General features: G+C 36.8%; 1 protein-coding gene across 1 annotated transcript in view; it reads right to left on the bottom strand.

Annotated features, from left to right (window-relative positions):
• LOC139141761 (centrosomal protein of 162 kDa-like) overlaps positions 1-21210 on the bottom strand; it is a 51272-nt gene extending 30062 nt beyond the window's left edge. Inside the window, exons 1-12 of the mRNA XM_070711405.1 lie at positions 21002-21210; positions 16011-16152; positions 13782-13876; positions 8649-8712; positions 7927-7966; positions 6786-6835; positions 6152-6326; positions 5602-5683; positions 4562-4601; positions 4265-4351; positions 3424-3525; positions 2228-2697 (exon numbers count right to left, since the gene is read on the bottom strand). Coding sequence (XP_070567506.1) covers positions 2228-2697; positions 3424-3525; positions 4265-4351; positions 4562-4601; positions 5602-5683; positions 6152-6326; positions 6786-6835; positions 7927-7966; positions 8649-8712; positions 13782-13876; positions 16011-16152; positions 21002-21070 — 1416 coding nt within the window. The 5' untranslated portion in view covers positions 21071-21210. The remainder of the gene's footprint in view (positions 1-2227; positions 2698-3423; positions 3526-4264; positions 4352-4561; positions 4602-5601; positions 5684-6151; positions 6327-6785; positions 6836-7926; positions 7967-8648; positions 8713-13781; positions 13877-16010; positions 16153-21001) is intronic.
• Between the last annotated feature and the right edge of the window lie 76 nt (positions 21211-21286).

Genomic DNA, 21286 nt, shown 5'->3' with positions numbered 1-21286 from the left:
TTGGGTTACCCCTAGGGACCTGTATACCAAATAACAAAGCTGTCTGACCAGCAGTTATGAAGAAGAAGATTTTTTACCAAAAACACCTTTTTGGCATTAATTTGCCTATTTTCAACAATATCAAAAAATTAAAAAAAAACAGTTTCTCAAAATCATATTTTCATCTACACAACAAATATCAAATCAGTAAGTACTGCGGTTCTCAAGATATTTGAGTGGACGGACGCCTCACAAACGGACATACATACATACATACATACATACATACATACATACATACAGACTGACGACGGACGCCGGACGGATACCCATCCCAATAGCTTCTATAGACTATAGTCTATAGTAGCTAAAAAAGCAGCGAAAAGAATTTACCATTCTCACAGGAACAAATGGGGAAGAATAATTCAATCAACATTTACTTATAAAATATATTTGTACTACATGTGCATGTATAATGAAGATGAAAGCTGAAAGTTTTGTGTCTTTCATGATTCATTTCTCATTGTATACATGATTTTTCTCATCATGGTAAATTCTTGACACTTCTCATGGAAAAGTCACACATGCAACTGGATAGGTAAGCAGAGACACAACAAAACAGTGCAATTGAACATGCAAGGTCATTATTACATTAAATTAACAAATGGAAACATACACTGCACAATTTATACAACTAATGCAAATATCAGGAAGATTACAATGTTATTGATCAATGAATGTCAAAGACACATAAACTGTGATTTCCAATTGCTCTGCAAAAGTGAGATTCTGAGGGATTATCAGATGTAAATTATAGATGTGAATGTTTTCAAACAGTACACCTGAACCATTGCACAGAAGGGAAGAGATTAGAATAAACACCCAGTACACAACACTGTAACAGTGCTATCACCATATTTCAATAGAATAGGCAAATATAAGTAAATAACAATATACATGTACTAGTCTATCTGTAAATGCAACACTTCAATATTTATGTCATCATGTCCCTTCTATTGTACAAAAATACATAGCTATTACATTATTAATCATTTCCACTCATGCTCATAATATTCCTTTAAACTCTATTCAAAATTTGAAATGTACTTACATCACAAGGTTGAATGCTCTAAACTAAAAGATTCCACTTTGTACAGGGTCTGGGCGTCAAAGCCAGACTGAGTGAAATCTAACAAAGCTATCATTACAAACTGATTGATACAGCCTTTAAAATGATTAAATTCCATGTCACTCACTATCAACAACTTATATGATTACTAATGACACGCAATATACAACTCTGCCAATTTTGTCAGTCCACATGCAGACTCAAAATCATTTCCCATAAAACTACTCTTTGTATTCTTTCCTCTATCATATAACTATTCAAGTGATCTCTGCACAAAGTCTGATAGATTTCTTGCCAAAATGAAAGAACTGTGCAGAAACCCTATTGTACTGCTATTGTGCTGTGATTGTGTTTGTTTGAATTTTTGCTTTTGCTAAAAAATGCTCAAACCAGACAAATCAATGCCCTAAAGAAACAATCAGGGGAAACACTGCTGTAATTATAATGTAATTATAGTAAAATTATAATGGTAACAAAAAACTTTGATCTTGGACCTATTTCCTCTGGCTTTCTCCTTCTTTTAATGTAAAAAAGTCACCAGTATATGCATGTCTTAGAAGATGCTTAAATCATTAGAAAGCCAATCATTTTACCTGGATCAGCTCACTGCACCATCCAGTGCAGGACAAACCCAAAGTGATGCTAAGCTATTTGATCCTTTAACTGTGGACAGAAGGAAATGGACTCAGACTGACTTCAATATCTTTATTTGTAATTTTGTACTGAAGGGATGAAAAGTGCTCAGTGGAGTCTAAAAATTAGACTAAATTGTCCTGAAAAGTTGGTCTTACAAAACTGTAAATTTGGAGTCAGCATTTTGTCAGTACTGTATTATCCTTATGGTGAAATCACTTATGAACTGCTCAGTAGGGAGTATCAATAACTATGCAATGGTACCATGACATGGTGTGGCACATTGAAACATGCATTGTGAAACATGGATGGGAAAGTCACACGTGACACCATGATATTACCACAGATAAACAGAAAAGGATTGTATGTACATATAAGTTGACATGCATTAGAAACGTAGTGTTGAACACATACATTGAGGGATTAGCAGCGATATTAATGTTGCAAAGCACAAACAACATCATAGTGCTGAGAATAAAGTCTTACCACCACTTGTGGTTTGGCTTTACCATCAGTCATATCAAAGTCCAGTGTCTTCACTTCATGAGCTGGACTCAGACTAAACCCTCTGGAATCCACCACTGGCACTGGACTAAGCTCAAATCCTCTGGAATCAGCAGCCGGAGTTAAATCAAATCCACGACTCTCCTGTGTTTCTGTCATAGCTGGTTGTAAGTCAAACCCCCTGGCCTCAGCAGCTGGTGTTAAATCAAAACCATGCAATTGCCCAGATGGCAGAAGTCCAAAATCACTTACATTGCTACTCAGAGCAGTGCCTCTAGTACTTACAATGGTCTTTGTCCTTTCAAGTTTGTCAGCATCATGTGGTTTTTCTTCAGCATCATGGCTTTCTGTGATTTCAATTTCCTTCTCTTGGAGTTGCTGGTCTAAAGTTCCGGTTTCTTCAAGATCACCGACAGATGCATATGCATCTTTGATGTCTTTCATTAAAGTGTCTTAGAAAAAAATTTGGTACACTGATGTCAGTTATACTATCATAGAGTCAAGCATATTTTTATACTCATTGTTCGGGTATTTGTCCATATAAATTATGGGAAGTCTGACATTTGTGCTGTTTATCTTGTTACATCAATAAGAAACCACTTTGTCAAATAAAAGAACATTTGAAAAAATAAACAATGAAACTACTTTCCGTCAGTCATTTTGTGTATTCATATATAACTTGTAGGATTTTATCATGCATTTATCACAACCAATCGTGTTCTATGTGCCATTTCAGTTATTTAAAGGCCAGAAGCTGTAACTGTTGATGATTTCTTCACTATTTGTGATATTAATGTCAACTACAGTTTCTTGTTCTACCCCTAACACAAGTAGAGATACATAGTGTTCAGCTCGTCAACTCAGCTTGTACATGTGTAGACTGCATTGTTATTGTTGACATGTAAATTCTGGTCCAGACCAAAGCCATTATGTGTAAACATTATCAGTGTATCTGTATGTATACATTCTGTGTCGACAAGCTAAGTTGGTGTTCAACATGCTTACGAAGTAGAACAAGACACTGTACTTGGCATAAAAATCACAAATTATAGTGCAAAAATGATCAACAGTTGCAGTTACTTGCCCTTTAAGCACTTGTCAATCATAAACCTTATGAAGCAAACTTGACAGTGACAGTCAGTCAACAGTGAATAAGAGAAATCATACAGTAGACTTACCATTTCCAGTATCTTCTAGTTGCATTGTTGGTGACATTACTGCATCATGATATAATCCATGCAGTGCTTCCATTTGTGTTGCAGTTCCAGCATTCAGTAAACCTGTTTTCAAACGAATATAATAATCTTAATAACAGGAGCTTTCAGTATGTATATCTCCTTTAAATTACACAATTTATTTCGTTGCAAAAGTTTCAAAATTTATCAATAATCTGAACGTTTCTTTGTCACTCAAAAATTCCATACCAAGGCCATACCATAAATACACTGCAAGATTGACCTGTGAATGGCTTTTATTACAGACATGAGTATTTTATCTGGTTCTTATGTTGGCAAATTTGTATGAAACTTCTGTTCTAAAGCGAATAAAGACAGCAACATCTCTGTAATCTTCTCACCTGTAACAAATTTAGTCCCTGAGATTTGAAACATGCCCTTACAATTACATTTATGTAAATTTGATCATGAAATATATCAATACTGTATACCTAATCACAAAACGTCAGATATTTATATATGCATGGTTTCCAAAAGTGCTGAAGTGGCCTATAATACTCTCCACTGGTAATAGATGCTCAAAGACAAGATTAACAAACGCAGTCACTACAGAGCATACATTGCATTTGTGTGTTCCTCTGGAAATTGTGCTGATGGTAAAATTACAATGTTTAGACAACATTTTTGGTAATCATATGGTGCTGCTAATACAATAAAGATGCAGGCATCTACAAAGGCAAGTGGTCAGTTCATTTGATGTAGGATTTGTTGTTATTCTATGTACAGAACTGCCAAGTTAGTCAGCAACATTTGAAGTAACTTAAAATACATGTAAGTACTTTACCTTTGTTTGAAGAACCATCATGTTCATGACTTGCTCCTGGTAATTTCAATGTTCCTAGACTTGAGTCAACAGAGTCATCTAAAAGCACTGAAACACAATTTAAACAATATATTTTGTGGTAAGGATACCCTACATCTGCAACCAGCTAAGATGAGCAATTACGTAACTGTTAAATAAATCCCAACAATCTAGGGCTAGGGGACATCAACTTAATATTTAGGAAATGATTTGTAATGTAGTGTGTAATAGCAATAAAAAGACAGGAAATAATCAGTTGATGTATTTGTAAATACAAACCCTTTGCAAGCATTCCTCCTGAGACTGGTTTTGCTTCACCCTGATGAAAAGATTACAGCAACAAAACTGACATCAGTACATCAACTTAACAGAACCAATAAATCAATTCTACTTTCTAAAACTCCTTGTTGGACAAAACTGCATTTCACCTAAAAGAATACCTTCTCACTATTTTATAGAGAACTACACAAGACAAAAATTAGTAATTTTTTACTTTGCGTCCTCTTAAAATTACAAAAGGCAGGCAGGTAAAAGACTAAAAAACACAAAGATTTTCAAATAAAATCAATTTGCCTTTAGTTGACATTTTCCACATGCAACTTGCATATTCATATATCTTGTAGAGCATACTGGTTTACATTATATGATCAATATGCAATTTGACAACTGAGAAGTCATGACATCGTTTTGCTGTAGAATATTGCTAACAATGAAAAATTATGCAAGAACAGTCCAGTTTTTTTCTGAAGAACTAAAAAAAAACTTTGAATGCAGAGATGCAAATAAATATTTTTTTCTTATTTTGACAAGATATTAATAAGAATTAAATATTGATGATGACATGTTGTTCATGACAATAATGACAAAACAATAAATAATGTATTCTACTGTAAGTCTTAGTCAGTAACAAGCAGCATTGGGCCAAAACCATACGTATTTTCACCCACTTGGCTTGGTCTGTTATAGCAGCTTTAGTCTATAAAAATTATGTTTACACTATATGTTTTCAAGGGCCTTCAAATGTTGAGTTTTTTGTTAAAATGCACCATATGAGACATGTTATGCTTCACTATTTTAACCAACTTGACCTGATGATGAAATATGAACTTGGCAGGAAAAGGGTTAAAGCCTAGGATGGGCTTCTTTGAAAATGGACCTAAGATGATTGCCTACTTTGATATCTTTAATGGTCATGGCTGGTTTGTTGGACTACCTCTTGTGATTATGTAGTAAACGTCACTTTTGTGACTGCTACATATCTTAACTGATTGGATGGTTTGTTGATATACTTTCAGAGATCGGCTACTTTTAAAACATACCTTTTCTGCTTGGACAGGTTGATATTTGATTTCTTCAGTGGGGTGACTGCTACTATCAATGTCTTCATCCTTTTCTTCAATTCTAACAAAACATTCATATTACAGTCACATATCAAAATGGCACTAGTTTCACATACAATTTGCTGGACAGTTCAGAGGAAGTACTGACATGAACAAGTATTCAAGTCAATATTGGCATTATCATTGCTGATAAAGCAGATGTGTCTACCTCCCTATGTGTATCTGAATACATCTAGCTATCATATCAGGGACTAAATTCTTTCTTACTGAAAAAATCTAAAGAAAATGACATGAAATCCATAACAAGGAAACCGACCAAGCAAATGTAGAATTTGTACTAGTGTACATCAGCTATCAAATAAAATATGCATAATTACATGTAGCTGACCTTAATATACCACACAACAGAGCAGATGTCTATTGGATCAACATGATTGTAGCTATTACAAACAGAACCTACATAGTTGTTTGGATAAAACGAAAGATATTATAACTTGCAGTATTTGTAATCACTATGTACGACACCTACCCAGCTAGTGTACGGCTACCATGTACTGTACCAAGTGTTCCTGATAAGTCTGTTTCTTTATTCAGTTTGCTGTAATCTATATTTTTGGTTCCTTTCTTTTCCTCTAATTCCCTGAAAAATCTCTCCTTGTCAGCAGCTTCTTCTAATGTATCAGCTCCTGGACTTGGACCAAAGTCTGCACATCATATTTTAGGAAGAATACAGTAATCTTCATCATCACTTGTTTTATGCTCACATGAAAACATAGTATAATATTTTGTATTGAGAAAATTGTCTTAATCAACAATGTAAATATTCTGTGAAAGCCATTCACTTGACATACACAGTAAAACAGTAGAAAAATAATAATGTGACTGTCTATATGAAAGTCTGTTTTATGCCTAAAAGTTAACTGTACAAAAGGCCATCCAAACATGCACAGCATAATAAACTGATGTGGATGAGTAATCATTGTGTGATGTTCTTGGGCTGCTAGTGCATTTGAAAGAAATCAGTCTAAACATGACAGAGAGACAGAAACAGTCAGCTCATAAAAAGATGGACAGATATCACTCAATCTATATGGACTCAGACACTGGACTTATAAATTGATTTCTGGGTAAAATTTCACCAAAAGAGACAATAGTGTAATCACCTCTTCCAGTTGATGTCATAGTACTGTCTGAGTAAACATCTGATGAAAGTCTGAAATTGTAAAAAGACAATTGCATGTACACTTACAGTTGGCCTATATTTTCATCGGTAAAACTGATAATCCTGTGAAACACTTCAACTACACTTTTTAGAAATTATGCAAATGATACAGACTGTAACTTAGAAGGTACTTCAAAGGCATTTTAATTGTATCGTGTCTTGTAATAGCTTTCATAAAAAGACATGTATTTACTGCAATACTGTACTGTACATACTGTATCTGAACTTAAATCCGAACTTGAATTTCAAGAACAGGTTTTCTTGATATATTATCCTCAACAATAGTAGCTTCATTGTTTAACTTTCTCACTTCCAGACTCTTTGTTTTCATTAGGATGGCTTGACTTTTATATACAGGGAAATAGAAATGGAAGGCTACAAATACATACAATGTTCATTTAAAGGTATACAGCCACCTGTAATCTAAATGTGTCCATATATGGTCAAAGGGGCGTTCCTTGGTATTCAAAATGCCCATGTGAGGGCACTGTTTTAAAAAAGCGGCCACCCACTTAAAATTTGTGATTGGTTAGAATTTTTCTTTCCATGGTAACTGAGGCAAAATTGGAACAGGTGACGGTATACCTTTAAGTGAATGTAGATTCAGTTTTATACATGTAGGGACAAAATCACAGTTTTTAGCATATTTTTTTAGAGTTTGTAATGATATGAGAAATGCGCTACATTTGTGCACTGTATAGCAATTTATAAACATGGTAAAAGGGCAAATGACAAACCATACACTCAACCATGCTTTCAAACAGGAAAGATAGCAAAATATGGTATACTTTCTTGTGTCTTTAAGTTATGGTTGCTCTGATAAACTACAAGCCAAAGTGGTGAAAGGGTTAAAGTTGACACCTGAATCATGCATCAACGTTTCCTAAAGTTCACTGTTTATTTTCTATGTATTGAATTTGCCCTTTGTGTAAGAAACACAACACAAAAGCAAATTACAAAATGGGGTAAAATACCATTTTTGTGACTGTAACTGTAAGATTTGGATCACAAATTCAAATACATGTAAATGGAACACAGAGATATCATTGAAATTAGTCAAGAACTATTAGCATTTTGATTACCTTACAGATGCCTTTCCACCATGTTCTACCCCTGTAACTCCTAGACAATGTGAAAGGAAGAGATACTCACATCATTGGAAAATCACACCATGATTTATCTAAGGTCATTTTCAATATTTTTCAACAAAAAGGGACAAATCAAAGTGAACTCAACAGGAAAAACTTTAGTATTGGTAATCACTTACTAAAACTTGAACATGTGAAATTAGTATTACTATACAAATGGTTCTGGAAGAACTTTAACCCTTTTCCTGCCAAGTCCATATTTCACCATCAGGTCAAGATGGTTAAAATTAATGACACACAACATATTCTATATGGTGCATTTTAACATAATATTGTATATTTGAAGGCAGTTGAAAAGATAAATACTGTATACTTGATTCTTTTTTTTTTACTAAAGATGCTATAAAAGACCAAGCCAAGTGGGTAAAAATACATCACGTTTTGGCTCAATACCGCTTTTTACTGACTTGGCTGATGGGGAAGTGATACTGTCTGGCAGGAAAAGGGTTTAAACGCCAATAACAAATGTAAAAAACCACTTGTTACATATTTAACGACATAGAGACACACGAGTTAGAAATGGAGTTTTTTTAATGTAATTACATGAAATTATGAAGCAAATGAATGGCTGAATAACAACGGTATGATTGAAATTTTAATTCTATGACTTTTAAGTCAATATAAGTTTGAAACATGCAGTACAGTATACACATTACCTGTTTGATAATTTTGGTCTTCCAAACTATCTTTGCTCATTCCTACTTCATCTCTGATAGAACTCTGTGTCATTGTTAAATAAATCAAATGTTATTAGTTGCAAATGAAGTAAATCAGCTGTATACTTTTGAAGAGCGGCTGACTTCCTTTTTGTGCATGCGTATATAAGACTAGGATCATGCCTAATGAGTCAATATTGCTGATATGGCAACAACCTAAACATTTTCTTCGATTTTGGTGATAACTCTGTTGATGATTGGACCGATCTAAAAATGTTCTGCATGTACAAGCAATATATAATGAAACAACTCATCGTTGATGACACAGTCCCCACTTGTTAATGGGTACTTTGATTGCAGGTCCTCAGAGAGGATAGAGTCTTCTTCATAAGGTCAGTGATAAAAATATTTCTGAATAAATTCGCTTGATACATGTCTGAGCTGTAGTTCAGGACATGAAAAAATCATAATAAAATGGCCACATGGCGGCCTTATTGGATCGTATCACAAAACAAATCAATGTGCATATGTATGACATAGGTCAATGTCCTTGTACCAACTTTCAATATATCGGTTGAGATATGTCTGAGTTATGGCTCTGTACATGAAAAAATCGTAACAAAATGGCCGCACGGTGGCCATATTGGATCGTATCACAAAACAAATTGATGTGCATAGCTATGACATTGGTCAATGTCCTTGTAGTACTTGTACCAACTTTGAATAAAATCTGTTGAAACATGTCTGAGTTATAGCTCTGTACATGAAAAAATCGTAATAAAATGGCTGCCTAGCGGCCACATTGGATCGTATCACAAAACAAATTGACATGCATATGTAAGACATAGGTCAATGTCCTTGTAACAAGTTTGAATACAATCAGTTGAGATATGCCTGAGTTATGGCTCTGTACATGAAAAAAATCAAAACAAAATGGCCGCCAGGCGGCCATATTGGATTGTATCACAAAACAAATTGGTGTGCATATCTATGTCATTGGTCAATGTCCTTGTACCAACTTTGAATAAAATCGGTTGAAACATGCCTGAGTAATGGCTATATACATGAAAAAATCGTAATAAAATGGCCACACGGCAGCCATATTGGATCGTATCACAAAACAAATCGACATGCATCTGTATGACATATGAAGTAATCCTTGTAACAAGTTTGAATGAAATCGCTCCAGGCATCCCTGAGATATCTGCGTGAACGGATGGACACACGTATGCACACACGCACGCACGGACCCACGTACGGAAATGACCAAACTTATAAGTCCCCCAGATGGTGTCCGTGGGGACTAAAACCATCTGCACAAAGTTTCATCAGATTTGGTACAGTTGTACCAGAAACAGCGCTCTAATCTCGAATTATGCAAATTAGACCTAATTATGCATGCCACACCAATATAAATGGACCTGCATATGTATGCCACAGTGTAGTATCCTTGTACCAAGTTTAAAAAGAATTGGCACAGGAATATCTCAGATATCTGCATTCATGAGCCCCTATGCATGGACACAGCATTAATATTAATTTCATCCTGGAATGCCTGTGGATCATACCTGGGGACCCTGTGGATGGATATCAAATACAGGAAGAAACGGCCGTCATACAGCCATTTATGATTGAATCATTACAAAAATTAGCATGCATATATATGTGATAAGGATTAATATAGGTACCAACTTTCAATGCAATCGCGCCCGGCATCGCTGAGAAATTTGCGTGAATGAACGCACAGTCGTAAAATATAGGAAACAAAATGGCCGCCATGTAGCCATTTAGACCAGATCAAAACAAAAATTGATGTGCACATGTATAACATATAGAGTAATCTATGTACCAAGTTTGAATGGAATTGCTCTTAGCATCACTGAAAAATTTGCATGAACATACGCATCGACATCAAATACAGGAAACAAAATGGCTGCCAGACGGCGAAATTGAATCGGATCGTAAAACAAATCAACGTGCATATGTATGGCATAGGTGATAATCCTTGTACCAAGTTTGAATGAAATCGCTCCAGGCATCTCTGAGATATCTGCGTGAACGGACGGACGCACGCACGCACGCACGCACGCACACACGCACGCACGCACATGACCAAACTATAAGTCCCCCGGACGGTGTCCGTGGGGACTAACAACACATTCCTAAACTGCCATGCGTTGTTAACAAATTCGAAAAAACGTGAGGTAGCTAGGAAAGCTCCATTAACACCAAAGTAAACAATGGCTGATCAACTTTACGACGGGTAAATTTCTTCTGATTTACAAAGGTAGAGTTTGATTTATTCAAGATCCATAACAAGTGACATATCATGAAGATGGTAAAGGGAAAATGTGTTGGTAATGAAACTGAAACACATTACCTGGTTACCAAAATTACACAGAGAAAGGCATGGCATAGGAAGTGGTATAGTCAACAATGGTGATTGAGGTCAACCGAAGCGGACATTGTGTTGCTAGAAAAATTACACCACAAACAGACAGCTACATGTACTATCAAAATGAACATGTGGACAATAGCAGATACTGTTTAAGATACTCATACCAAAAGCAGGATTTTACAAAGGTCAAATTTGATTTAGCTAATATTTTATGGACATTATGATGATATCTGTGGACAGAAAATTGTCGTTTGTTAGTCCCTGCAGACAAAGTCCGGGGGAACTTACAGATTGGGCTGTGTGCGTCCGTGTCACCATGCATCCACACAGATATCTAAGACATACCTAAGCTGATTTCTTTTAAACTTGGTACAAGGATATACTATGGCATACATATGCATCTCTATTATTTTGGATGTGGCTTGCATAATTAGTGCTAATTTGCATAATTTATGATTTTTTTAATAAGGGCTATAAAAATTGTGCTGTTCCGATTACACGGTTTTCAAAAATAGGGTAGGTAGGTAGGGAAATTTTTTTTTTTTCATTTTTTTTTATTTCTCAATGTGCATTTTGTACGCTTTCAAACAAACTACCAGTGAACAATTTCCTCATGAAATGCACTCAAATTGAATACCAATTTATTAAAATAAAATATTCATCAGTAGAATTGAAGTGTGTGGTTTATTAGACTGCCACGGAAATTGATATGGCTGAATTACAATTCTTTGACAGGAAAGTGAACTGTTTATCCACAGGTAAGTCTGACTTGTAAGAACTGACACAACACAATATTTACTGTCATCAATGCAGTGTTTCATCTAGGATACTATACCAGGGGGGATTGGTCCCCCTCTACTGGAATTTTTGAGGGGGATTTTAAAATTTTGGGGGATTTAACTTAAGGACATCTTATGTAAGTTTTAATGTTGCAGTGATGTCACTTGTGATATACATACTACAAGCCATAAATCACTTGCTTACACAATCCAAGCAGCTGGCTCCAAACACCATCCTCTATAAGATTTTTTCAAAAGTCAACAAATTTGGGTGTCACTGTTGTGAATGTATAGGGCTTCCAAGAGTGGCGGACAGCTCATTAATATTCATAAGCTTTAATATCCCTAAAAATTGTAGCATATTCCCTCATGCTTAAATATTCTGTATGTTTGCTTGCACATATTCTGTAAGTTTGCTTTCATAAGGGCTTAATGTACCGGTACATTCAAACATCAAAATTAACAACAGCCAGCCATTCCCACTGTACCTTCAAGGGATTTTTTCATTTTTTACTAAGAACTGTCTGCACTACACAAGCCAAGAAAAAAATCTATTGTAGTTATAAAAGAATGTTTTGTAGCTTCTTAAAAAAAATAATGTGCTTGTTTGTCACGTTTTTACTGTGGGTATATCATCCCTCACTACTGTAAGTTTGGATCAACATTGCCCTTTGCAAACCAGTGAGCTGTATTTTTGTAGTGACCTAGCTGGTCTTGTAGTTTTGTGCGCAGACTCAGTAGAGCTAAAACGAACAACTTAGAGGGTCAGATCCCTTGTTTTGAATTGAATGCGGAGTCGAGTTTTTCTCGATGTCAGATTTGTTCCAGTTGCGTTTTTTAGTCATTTTAGAATGGGGAAAATAACAAACAGAAAGGTTGGTTGTCACCGACAGTTAATTTTAGGGTTTATTTGCTCCGAAAAATGAGTCAGTGTCTGTTCACTGAATTCAAAACCGGGCCCATGTGCCCATTGACACCACAGCTTGCTTCAATCATGGATGCATCCATGCTTCAATGCTTGTGCAGTCGAGTCTGCACTGAACACGTTTCTGTGACAGTAAAGTCCAATATTAAGTCCAATTTTTCGTGTCAATTTTGCTATCAGAATTATTTTCAGTGTTATGGACATTCATATGATGTACAAAACCTTCAGTTTGTCTCCTTTTCTCGATCATGCAGAGATGATGTGACACAGAAACCTTATCGGGCTAGGGCAATGAACTTTTGTGAACGTAACTCTCAACTGGCTGATAGGCTTTCATATGCAAAATCAGCGTACGGAAATTTACGCGTGGTATTGTTTCAACAGCATTTTATTGAAGTAGATCAAAAAGTATCAAAATCGAACAAAAATTAGTTTCATGTGTTCACGTTTTTTCATATCATTATTTTTACTTCCGGGTTTACGAAGCTCTAAAAAGTCTAGGGTCGGGGGGATAAAATTGGGGTAGGTCGGGTAATCGGAACAGCACATATTTTTTATTTTGGCCTAAGAGTTATTTCTGGATATCTTATGCCACATTTGAAGAAATTTTGTACAGATGTTCGTCAAGCAGAGCTCTAATAGCACACAATGACATATGTCAGTATTGTGTCAGCTAAATCATTAGTAAATGCTATTTGCATATTTAATTAATGAATTTTCATAATTGGTACAGTTTGTATGCTATGTCCTGAAATACGGCATTAAATTTGATGGAACATGGTACAGATGTTGATCTATCAGTACTGTAGTATGCCTTGGTATGTTAACTTTGTACACATAGGTGAACTGAAGATATTGTATTGTAGTCTGCCCAAGTCCCTTGATTATCAATCTATCTATGCAACACATGATTAATTAATTAACACCTTTCAATGGATTTTATAAACTTACAACTTCAAGTAGGTTTATCAAAGTCAACCTAGAACATGTGATCAAAAATTTACAATGACACAGTTGATTGTAATTGTTACCTGTTTTTTCAGTTGTGGTTTTTCTTTTGATTTTGTTTCCTCTATTTTCTCTTCGGTTTTCTCTTCAGTTTTCTTGGGTTTCAACCAGCTCTTACCTTATATATCAGGAAATTAAGAAAAGAAACACACATGAAATCAAATGTCAATGGACCATACTAACAGATGAATTATCACAACTATTAATCAACTTCAGCCAGCTATAATAAACTTTTTCGCAGATGTTGCATGCAAATATAATTACAACTACAGTAAACCATAAGATGAAACCAGAAAATGGATAAATGAAAGAACAACTCAATCTTTGCCATTTACGATACGTACATGTAAATAACATGACATCTGAAATATTCAGTATTTGTGCCAGTTGTTCACTTTTCTTTCATTGGCTGTTCAAAGATATAATTATCATATGAAAATTACTGACAAACCATGGATATTTCATTCAGAGATCTATAAACTACAATGTATCTAACATATATGTGTATTGTTAATGTTTTGAAGTTTACCAATACACATGTGTACTTAATCATAATTACCATGTTCACACAGACACAGCCATTACACGTTACACCAACGTAATTTTTACACCAGTGTTATATCAGCTGTCAGTACACTTGGCCTTGGATGAATTTTGTCCCGATAGGAAGGGGGATCATGGGCTGACTTAAAATCTGAGTCAGCCCAGAACTTTGTGTGTGGCATTACCCCAGCCATGGTCCCAGATGATAGCCAAGTTTGATCATAGACCTTTTCCAGGGTCTAAGCTTATCGTTTGATCTTCAAGTTTACATTTACCAGAAGTTTTCAATCAAGTCCTTATCATCCCATACACAGTCAGAACAACATTTTCCAACCAAATTAAGCTCCTCAAAGGAGACCATATTGTCCAATGCACACGGTGATTGTTCATCCATGGTACAACTCACAGGCTAACATGTTAACAACATCCTTATAACACTATGTACTGATTACAATGTATTTCTTCACTGCCAACATTCCTGATTCCGGCCAATACACTCAGTAAAGATATGCTGAAATTGTCTCCGATGGTTAAAGGTATACTGTCATCTGTTCCAATTTTGCCACAGTTAGCATGGAAAGAGAAAATCTAACCAATCACAGATTTTAAGCGGGTGGCCGCTTTTTAAAAACATCACCCTCACATGGGCATTTTGAATATCAAGGAACGCCCCTTTGACTATATATGGGCATATTTAGATTACAGGTGACTGTATACCTTTAAAATAGTCAGTGACAGTCATATAAGCCTTTCTCCTGCATAAAACGTATATGAACAGTACAAACATCATGATGTCATGTAAGCCCTCCATTTTGAACTTTGAAAGGTCAGAGGTCACATGGAGCTTAAGTACAGTATCTTTTCGTTGCGATCATGTCTGAATGGAAACTAAATTGAGGCCTTGCACTGGTGCTACATCAGGCCAATTTGGTCCTGGCCAATTTGTCTGTGTGAACACAGTAAATAAACATATGTACCACTTTTGGGAAATACATGTATTCAAGGGGTGGAGTTAAACCATATAAATGAGGTGTAAATCTTAAAGATTCCTGGCAGTTGATATCAGAATTGTGTGCAGTATTCCTTCACATTGTATTTTGCTCAAGACATCAACACCTGGATGACTCATAACAGATGGCAAATTTTGATGACTTTTATCATGAACTGATGGAGGAGCACATTGTACTGTTAAATGATCTGACTACTACATCTATTGTACTATAAGTATCAAAATAATATAGGTTTCCCAGAACAAATTTTTGCAGGTCTATTTAACCATTCATGCACACAAGTACATGTATGTATTTGAAATGAATCCAGATTTCTCCATGTAATATTTCAGTCATGGATGACATTTTAAAGAAAGGTAGTCACCATCTCTTGAAATCAACTGTGTTACAAAGTTACATTAGTTATTCATTTCATGAGAGATTCAAGGTGTTATTTCATAACACATTTGGTTTCACAGATCTCTGGTGTTACACTGTTTGACAACAAACTTTGAAAGTGTACAAAAACAAATGGTGCAATTTCTAGTATTTAAAGCAATTATGCGATAAACTACATGTATTTGCAAAAGTGTGTCAAACCAATCCAAAGACAAAAAATGAGCTTAAATAATGTAAAATACACTACAGTGACTTTGTTCCTTTAACATGTGCAACTAGAACTTTTTCTCAGGTCTTCTATTGTGTAATCTATTACAGTACCTGATTTTTGCAGGGGATCGTCTTCATCTGAAGCTTGCATCCACCATGGCAAATCTTTGGCTTTTCCTCTGGCAGATGTTCTACCACTGAGGAGTGCATTCATCGCATCAGAGTCCACAGAATCCTCAACATCAGACAGAGACTGAGATAAATAGAAATGATCATCAGTGCATGATAAGGATCAAACTTTTAATAATGGTAAACCCTCCGTTGCTAGCTGTGATATCGCGGCCATACTGTGGTGTATCAATCGCGCTCGGGTCAAGGGTCAGAGCCACAGAACCGCTGTGAGCCACCCCATACACTTTTTTGGTAGTTTACTACAACACTGATCAGTGTCGCTGATTTAGTTTGGAAAACAATGAAATATATTAGACTTTGAATAAATCATTTGTATCCGATTTATTATTTACCATCTATGACTCATCTCCTACTCCTGCTATCTTGACTGTGACAACATGTACTTTCAACTGTTTTTCTGTGAGCCGTTGACGGTTTCTGCAAGAATTTGAAAATTTGACCTCAAACGTATTCAATGTATTGTACACAAGAGGGCAAACGTCACAGAAACTGTAGAAAACAGTTGAAAATACATGTTCTTATCATAAATGTAGTTAGCAGGGGGTAGACCATTGACACCAGCGTAATTGATTCATGTACGCCACAGCACCACTACGTAATCACAGTTACTCCTATAAATAATCTAGCCTCAAATCAGAAAATAATTAATGATCATTAATTTCCACAAATTCATTTTGATTATAGTCACATATGATTGTCATGATATACAGAAGATATTTTCCATGTCAATTTATTTCATGTTCCCATGAATACAATAAAATGCATTTAGTCATACGCTTGTTCTTTTCCTTTCAGTGAACCAAATTTCCATACAATTGCAATTTAACCCTTTTCCTGCCGAGCGCCCTTGTCCGTTATCCTGCCAAGTCAGTAGAAAACCGCCCCATAATATGTGCCTGCAAAAGATTGGCTCTCCTGCATGTTATCCTGCCAGGCATTTTGGCAGAAATCGCCCATTTTCAGGGTTGTTTTAGCCGTACTTATACGTGTTAGACTTCGATAATTTCTACATGCCCGTAGACAGGGGAAGGAGCTCAAGGGTTACTGCAGAAAAAAATTGAGGTCACCGGCTTTGTTTGCCCCTGGGAGTGCGTCATTTTATTGCCGTTTCATGTTTATTTTTTCAGAAATAAACTCCTTCAGTATTACGCACGTCCGCTAGGCACAAACATCACCTCACTCGTCTGTTAGTCAGAGACCCTGAGGGTCGTGCTAGGGGTGCAGCAGCACCGGCAAACCTGTCCTGTTTCCCAGGGTAGGGTCAATTGAATACGGTACGTACCTTAAACGACTTGGCAGTGTAGCACAAAAACTACGTTTTTGCCGTTGTATTAACGACATGGCTGAGCCATTGAAGCACAGCTCCACGTAGTTTAGCCAGCTCAGTTGGGAGTTGGTTTACGAGTGTTACCGTTCATTACTGACTTAATCGAGTGGTCCTCAGTCAGGTACGGGTTTGTACCGACATGGCTTGGGCTGCAGCTAACCAGTGATAACCAGTCACTACACCCAAGTCTTCAGTTCACTTTTGCGATGCACAGGTGCAACGCAATATGCTTCCATTGTTCTAGCCATCGACGTGTCCACATGCCTGGCAGCCATATTGTACTGCTAGCTGGTTTGCATAACAAAAGCAGTCCCTGCTAAATGCAGGCGGTATCCCCGTAGCAGACTACGCATTGACCTTATGTCCCCTTTTGAATTCTCTGTACGCAAACAGCGTACGTAGTTACCAATGCGTCGGCAAGAGGATACGTTTGCCTGCAAACCAGAGCCAATACTTCGGACGATGGAATAAATAAAAAATCCAAAGCTACAGTACACAACGAAACTTGCGTTCAGACTCGGCGGGTTTTTGACGGCGATTAGACGCGTTCAAGACGCGTGCGAGACGCGTCTAAGACGCGTCTAAAACACGACCCTTCCAGCTCATTATCTCACAATGGAAAGAAGGTCATGAGTGGCCTTTGTTATGTAAATACAATACTCCACTACGTCGCGTTTTTGTCACGTTCTAGACGCTCCAACTTCTTTCGTCTACTATGATAAAATGTTGTCTAATCTAGCAACTTTTTGCCCAGTCGATGTTTTATAGTGCAAACATTTGGAGAAAAGACCGATTGATTATATGTTGTTGCTCCAAAACCGCCCAGCTAAACTCATTGCATTAGTGATATCGAGTTGACCATGCGTTGTTCACTATGCATGTCCATGAGAAAGTCATTATCGAATGGCCTGGACCGATGCCACAAAGTAATTGCTAGTACATGAAATCAAAATCTTTCCTTCTGAAATATTTTCAATATCGAAATACCGAAAGTACTAGTAGTAAATGTATGTACAGTCGTGGTATGTTGACAAAATGAACAGAAACACTGTTCATTCATGTGTCTGCGAGCTTTTTTATTACACTGTATGCATGTATAATATTGCCTGATTACTGTATTACTGTTTAACCCTTGCGTCCATTTTACACAGGCATAGGATTAAAAAACACCAAGAAACGACAGCCCGCATAGGAAATAAAATTTATAACGAAAACCCGATCTTGTATTTTTCGTCTTTTCCTTTTTTCATAATCGTTGCGAAGTTGCGTTACGCGTTAGATGAAAGCCACGCAATAAAACAGAGTGATTAGTTGATGAGTACGTTGTAAAATCATGTCTACGCAGTTGTAATTTGTTACTCGTTCGCGGCATAATTGTCGAGCAGGTGATAGTCAAGGGCTGAGTCGATACTAAATACGGTCTCACATTTATTCCACACCGTTTGGAGAGAGAGCACGTATCAGTTATTGTTAAAAACGTAACGATTTAATTCCCATTTGAGTAAAATAACTCGACAGTTGTAAATGGAATTCATGTTCGAACCCAATCGAAATTTACCTCTGCTCTGGCGGAAATCAACCATAGGCAGGCTTTACGCAGCTTTCCCGCAATTTCGATGATCATATTATGTCTGCAAACGACATTTTACGTCTTCATTGTCATTATTTGCAATACCAGAGAAATGAAGACCATCGGAAACACAGAATACCAAATAAACATTTAAAGTTTTAAAACGGAACTTCCAAATATAGAGGGAATGGCTCGGCAATTTCAGGGTTGCGTTGTACTAAATTCTGAATGAAGTTACAAATGCGAGTTCGGAGTCTGGCAACAAACTTTTATTAAATACATTATTATTCGATCACTGTGTTATTGTTTTAACCACTTGCGCCCTTTTTACACAGGCATAGGATGAAAAGACCAAGAAATGACAGCTATCATGGGAATAAAATTAATTACGAAAACCAGCTTGTATTTTTTGTCTTTCCTTTCTTCATAATCTTTCCGAAGTTGCGTTGTGCGTTAGATGAACGCTACGCAATAAAAAAGAGTGATTAGTTGATGAGTACGTTTTTACATTACATTACACTTTCTACCTCCATGTTTTTTACGAAAAAATCATGTATACGCAGTTGTTGCTGGGCAGCCATATTGTACTGCTAGCTGGTTTGCATAACAAAAGCAGTCCCTGCTAATGGCAGGCGGTATCCCCGTAGCAGACTACGCATTGACCTTATGTCCCCTTTTGAATTCTCTGTACGCAAACAGCGTACGTAGTTACCAATGCGTCGGCAAGAGGATACGTTTGCCTGCAAACCAGAGCCATACTTCGGACGATGGAATAAATAAAAAATCCAAAGCTACATGTACGTCCATTGAATGGCACGGCCAAGGTGGTGAAGGACGTTGCCTGGCTTGAACTTGCAGAGCTGAAGCCCAGCTTAGTACGTCGGACACCAGTTTGTAATGGTATTTCCGAGTCATTCATATCTGTTCCATCGGAGGAACAAGTCGAGCCGTCCTGTCAAAAATACGTTCTCATTTCAGTCACGCACAACTGAATAAGTGACTTTCGTCTCGCTCCATCGGCATATCTGCCAAGTCGTTTGCAAGAGGTAGCCTTCTAGATTAGCATTGCCGAGTTGGTCAAGTTCGGCAGCAATCTCTATAGTGCCCGGCAGCCAAGTACGTCCAACTCCGCCAGAAAACGTCACCATGCTATCCTGCCAAGTCTGCTAAAAAGCGGTAAAAAAAACCCAGCCCCCCTCGGGTGTGGGGGACTGGCGGACAGGTTTCTGCACCTTTCCCTGTCTATCGACTCCCTGCGAACCTATTTGGAGGGGAAAAGGCGTTCCTTGTCAGAAAACCTGTCCTCGGATGACCCCTAAACGCATAGGGGATAGCAAAACGTAGTGCCGTCTCGAGACTTGGCAGGAAAGGGGTACCCAAAAAGGGCCGATTTCCACCGGGTTGGTAGAATAACGGTCACCAGTACTTAGATTCTGGCTACACCGAATTTCAAGCGGATTTTCACCGACTTGGCAGGAAAAGGGTTAATGTTATGTGTAATGTTTTACTAAAATATACATAATAACTATAACAACAACAACAACAACAAAAACAACAATAATATTCATCTTATTACTTCAATAATAATAATAATAAGTTATTATTATTATTATTATTATTATTATTATTATTATTATTATTATTATTAACAAGATGACTACAGTGGCATCTTTCCTCTTTTCAAGATGTGCGGTTAACGTAACTTTGTTTCAGACACTCTCCACATCAAGCACTACCGTATCGACGATTCGACGTACTCGTGTATGTGTACCGTATACCGTCGTCGTCTACCCTGCACTTCAAGTTCACTTGTGGACGACATGCACTTCTTGAACCCACTAGACTAGTATAGACTAGCATTCACGTAGTGGTCGTTCAAAACTGAAAATTTACTTTCCCAGTCTCTATACCTTTTCAAAAACCACCTTGGTTTGACCGATCCGGGAATGAAACATGGACAAACACTTGTTCAAACTTGTTTCCACACAAACTCTTACAGAAAAACTTTCTCACCTCTTTCATGAACTGTTCAAACTTCTCATCCATTTCCGTACTCGACTGAGAAGAAAACCTTTTCTTCATATTTATACTTCTTTAAGTATTTCAGACAAGTGAAATGGAAAAAAATGCTTTAACGAGTACAATTCCTGAGAAAAAGACAGAGAAATATCGGTACAGTACAGTCACTGCTCAAATTATCCGCCATACATATCCCATCATGCAACAGAAAAACAGATTATGACTCCCTATCTTATCCTAAATAAGGCAGAATGCGTGAAGAATATTACATTGTAGAGT

Source organism: Ptychodera flava, chromosome 10, assembly GCF_041260155.1.
Source record: "Ptychodera flava strain L36383 chromosome 10, AS_Pfla_20210202, whole genome shotgun sequence".
NCBI lineage: Eukaryota > Metazoa > Hemichordata > Enteropneusta > Ptychoderidae > Ptychodera > Ptychodera flava.
The sequence above is the reverse complement of the archived record's forward strand: the minus strand, read 5'-3'. Positions and strand labels throughout refer to the sequence as shown.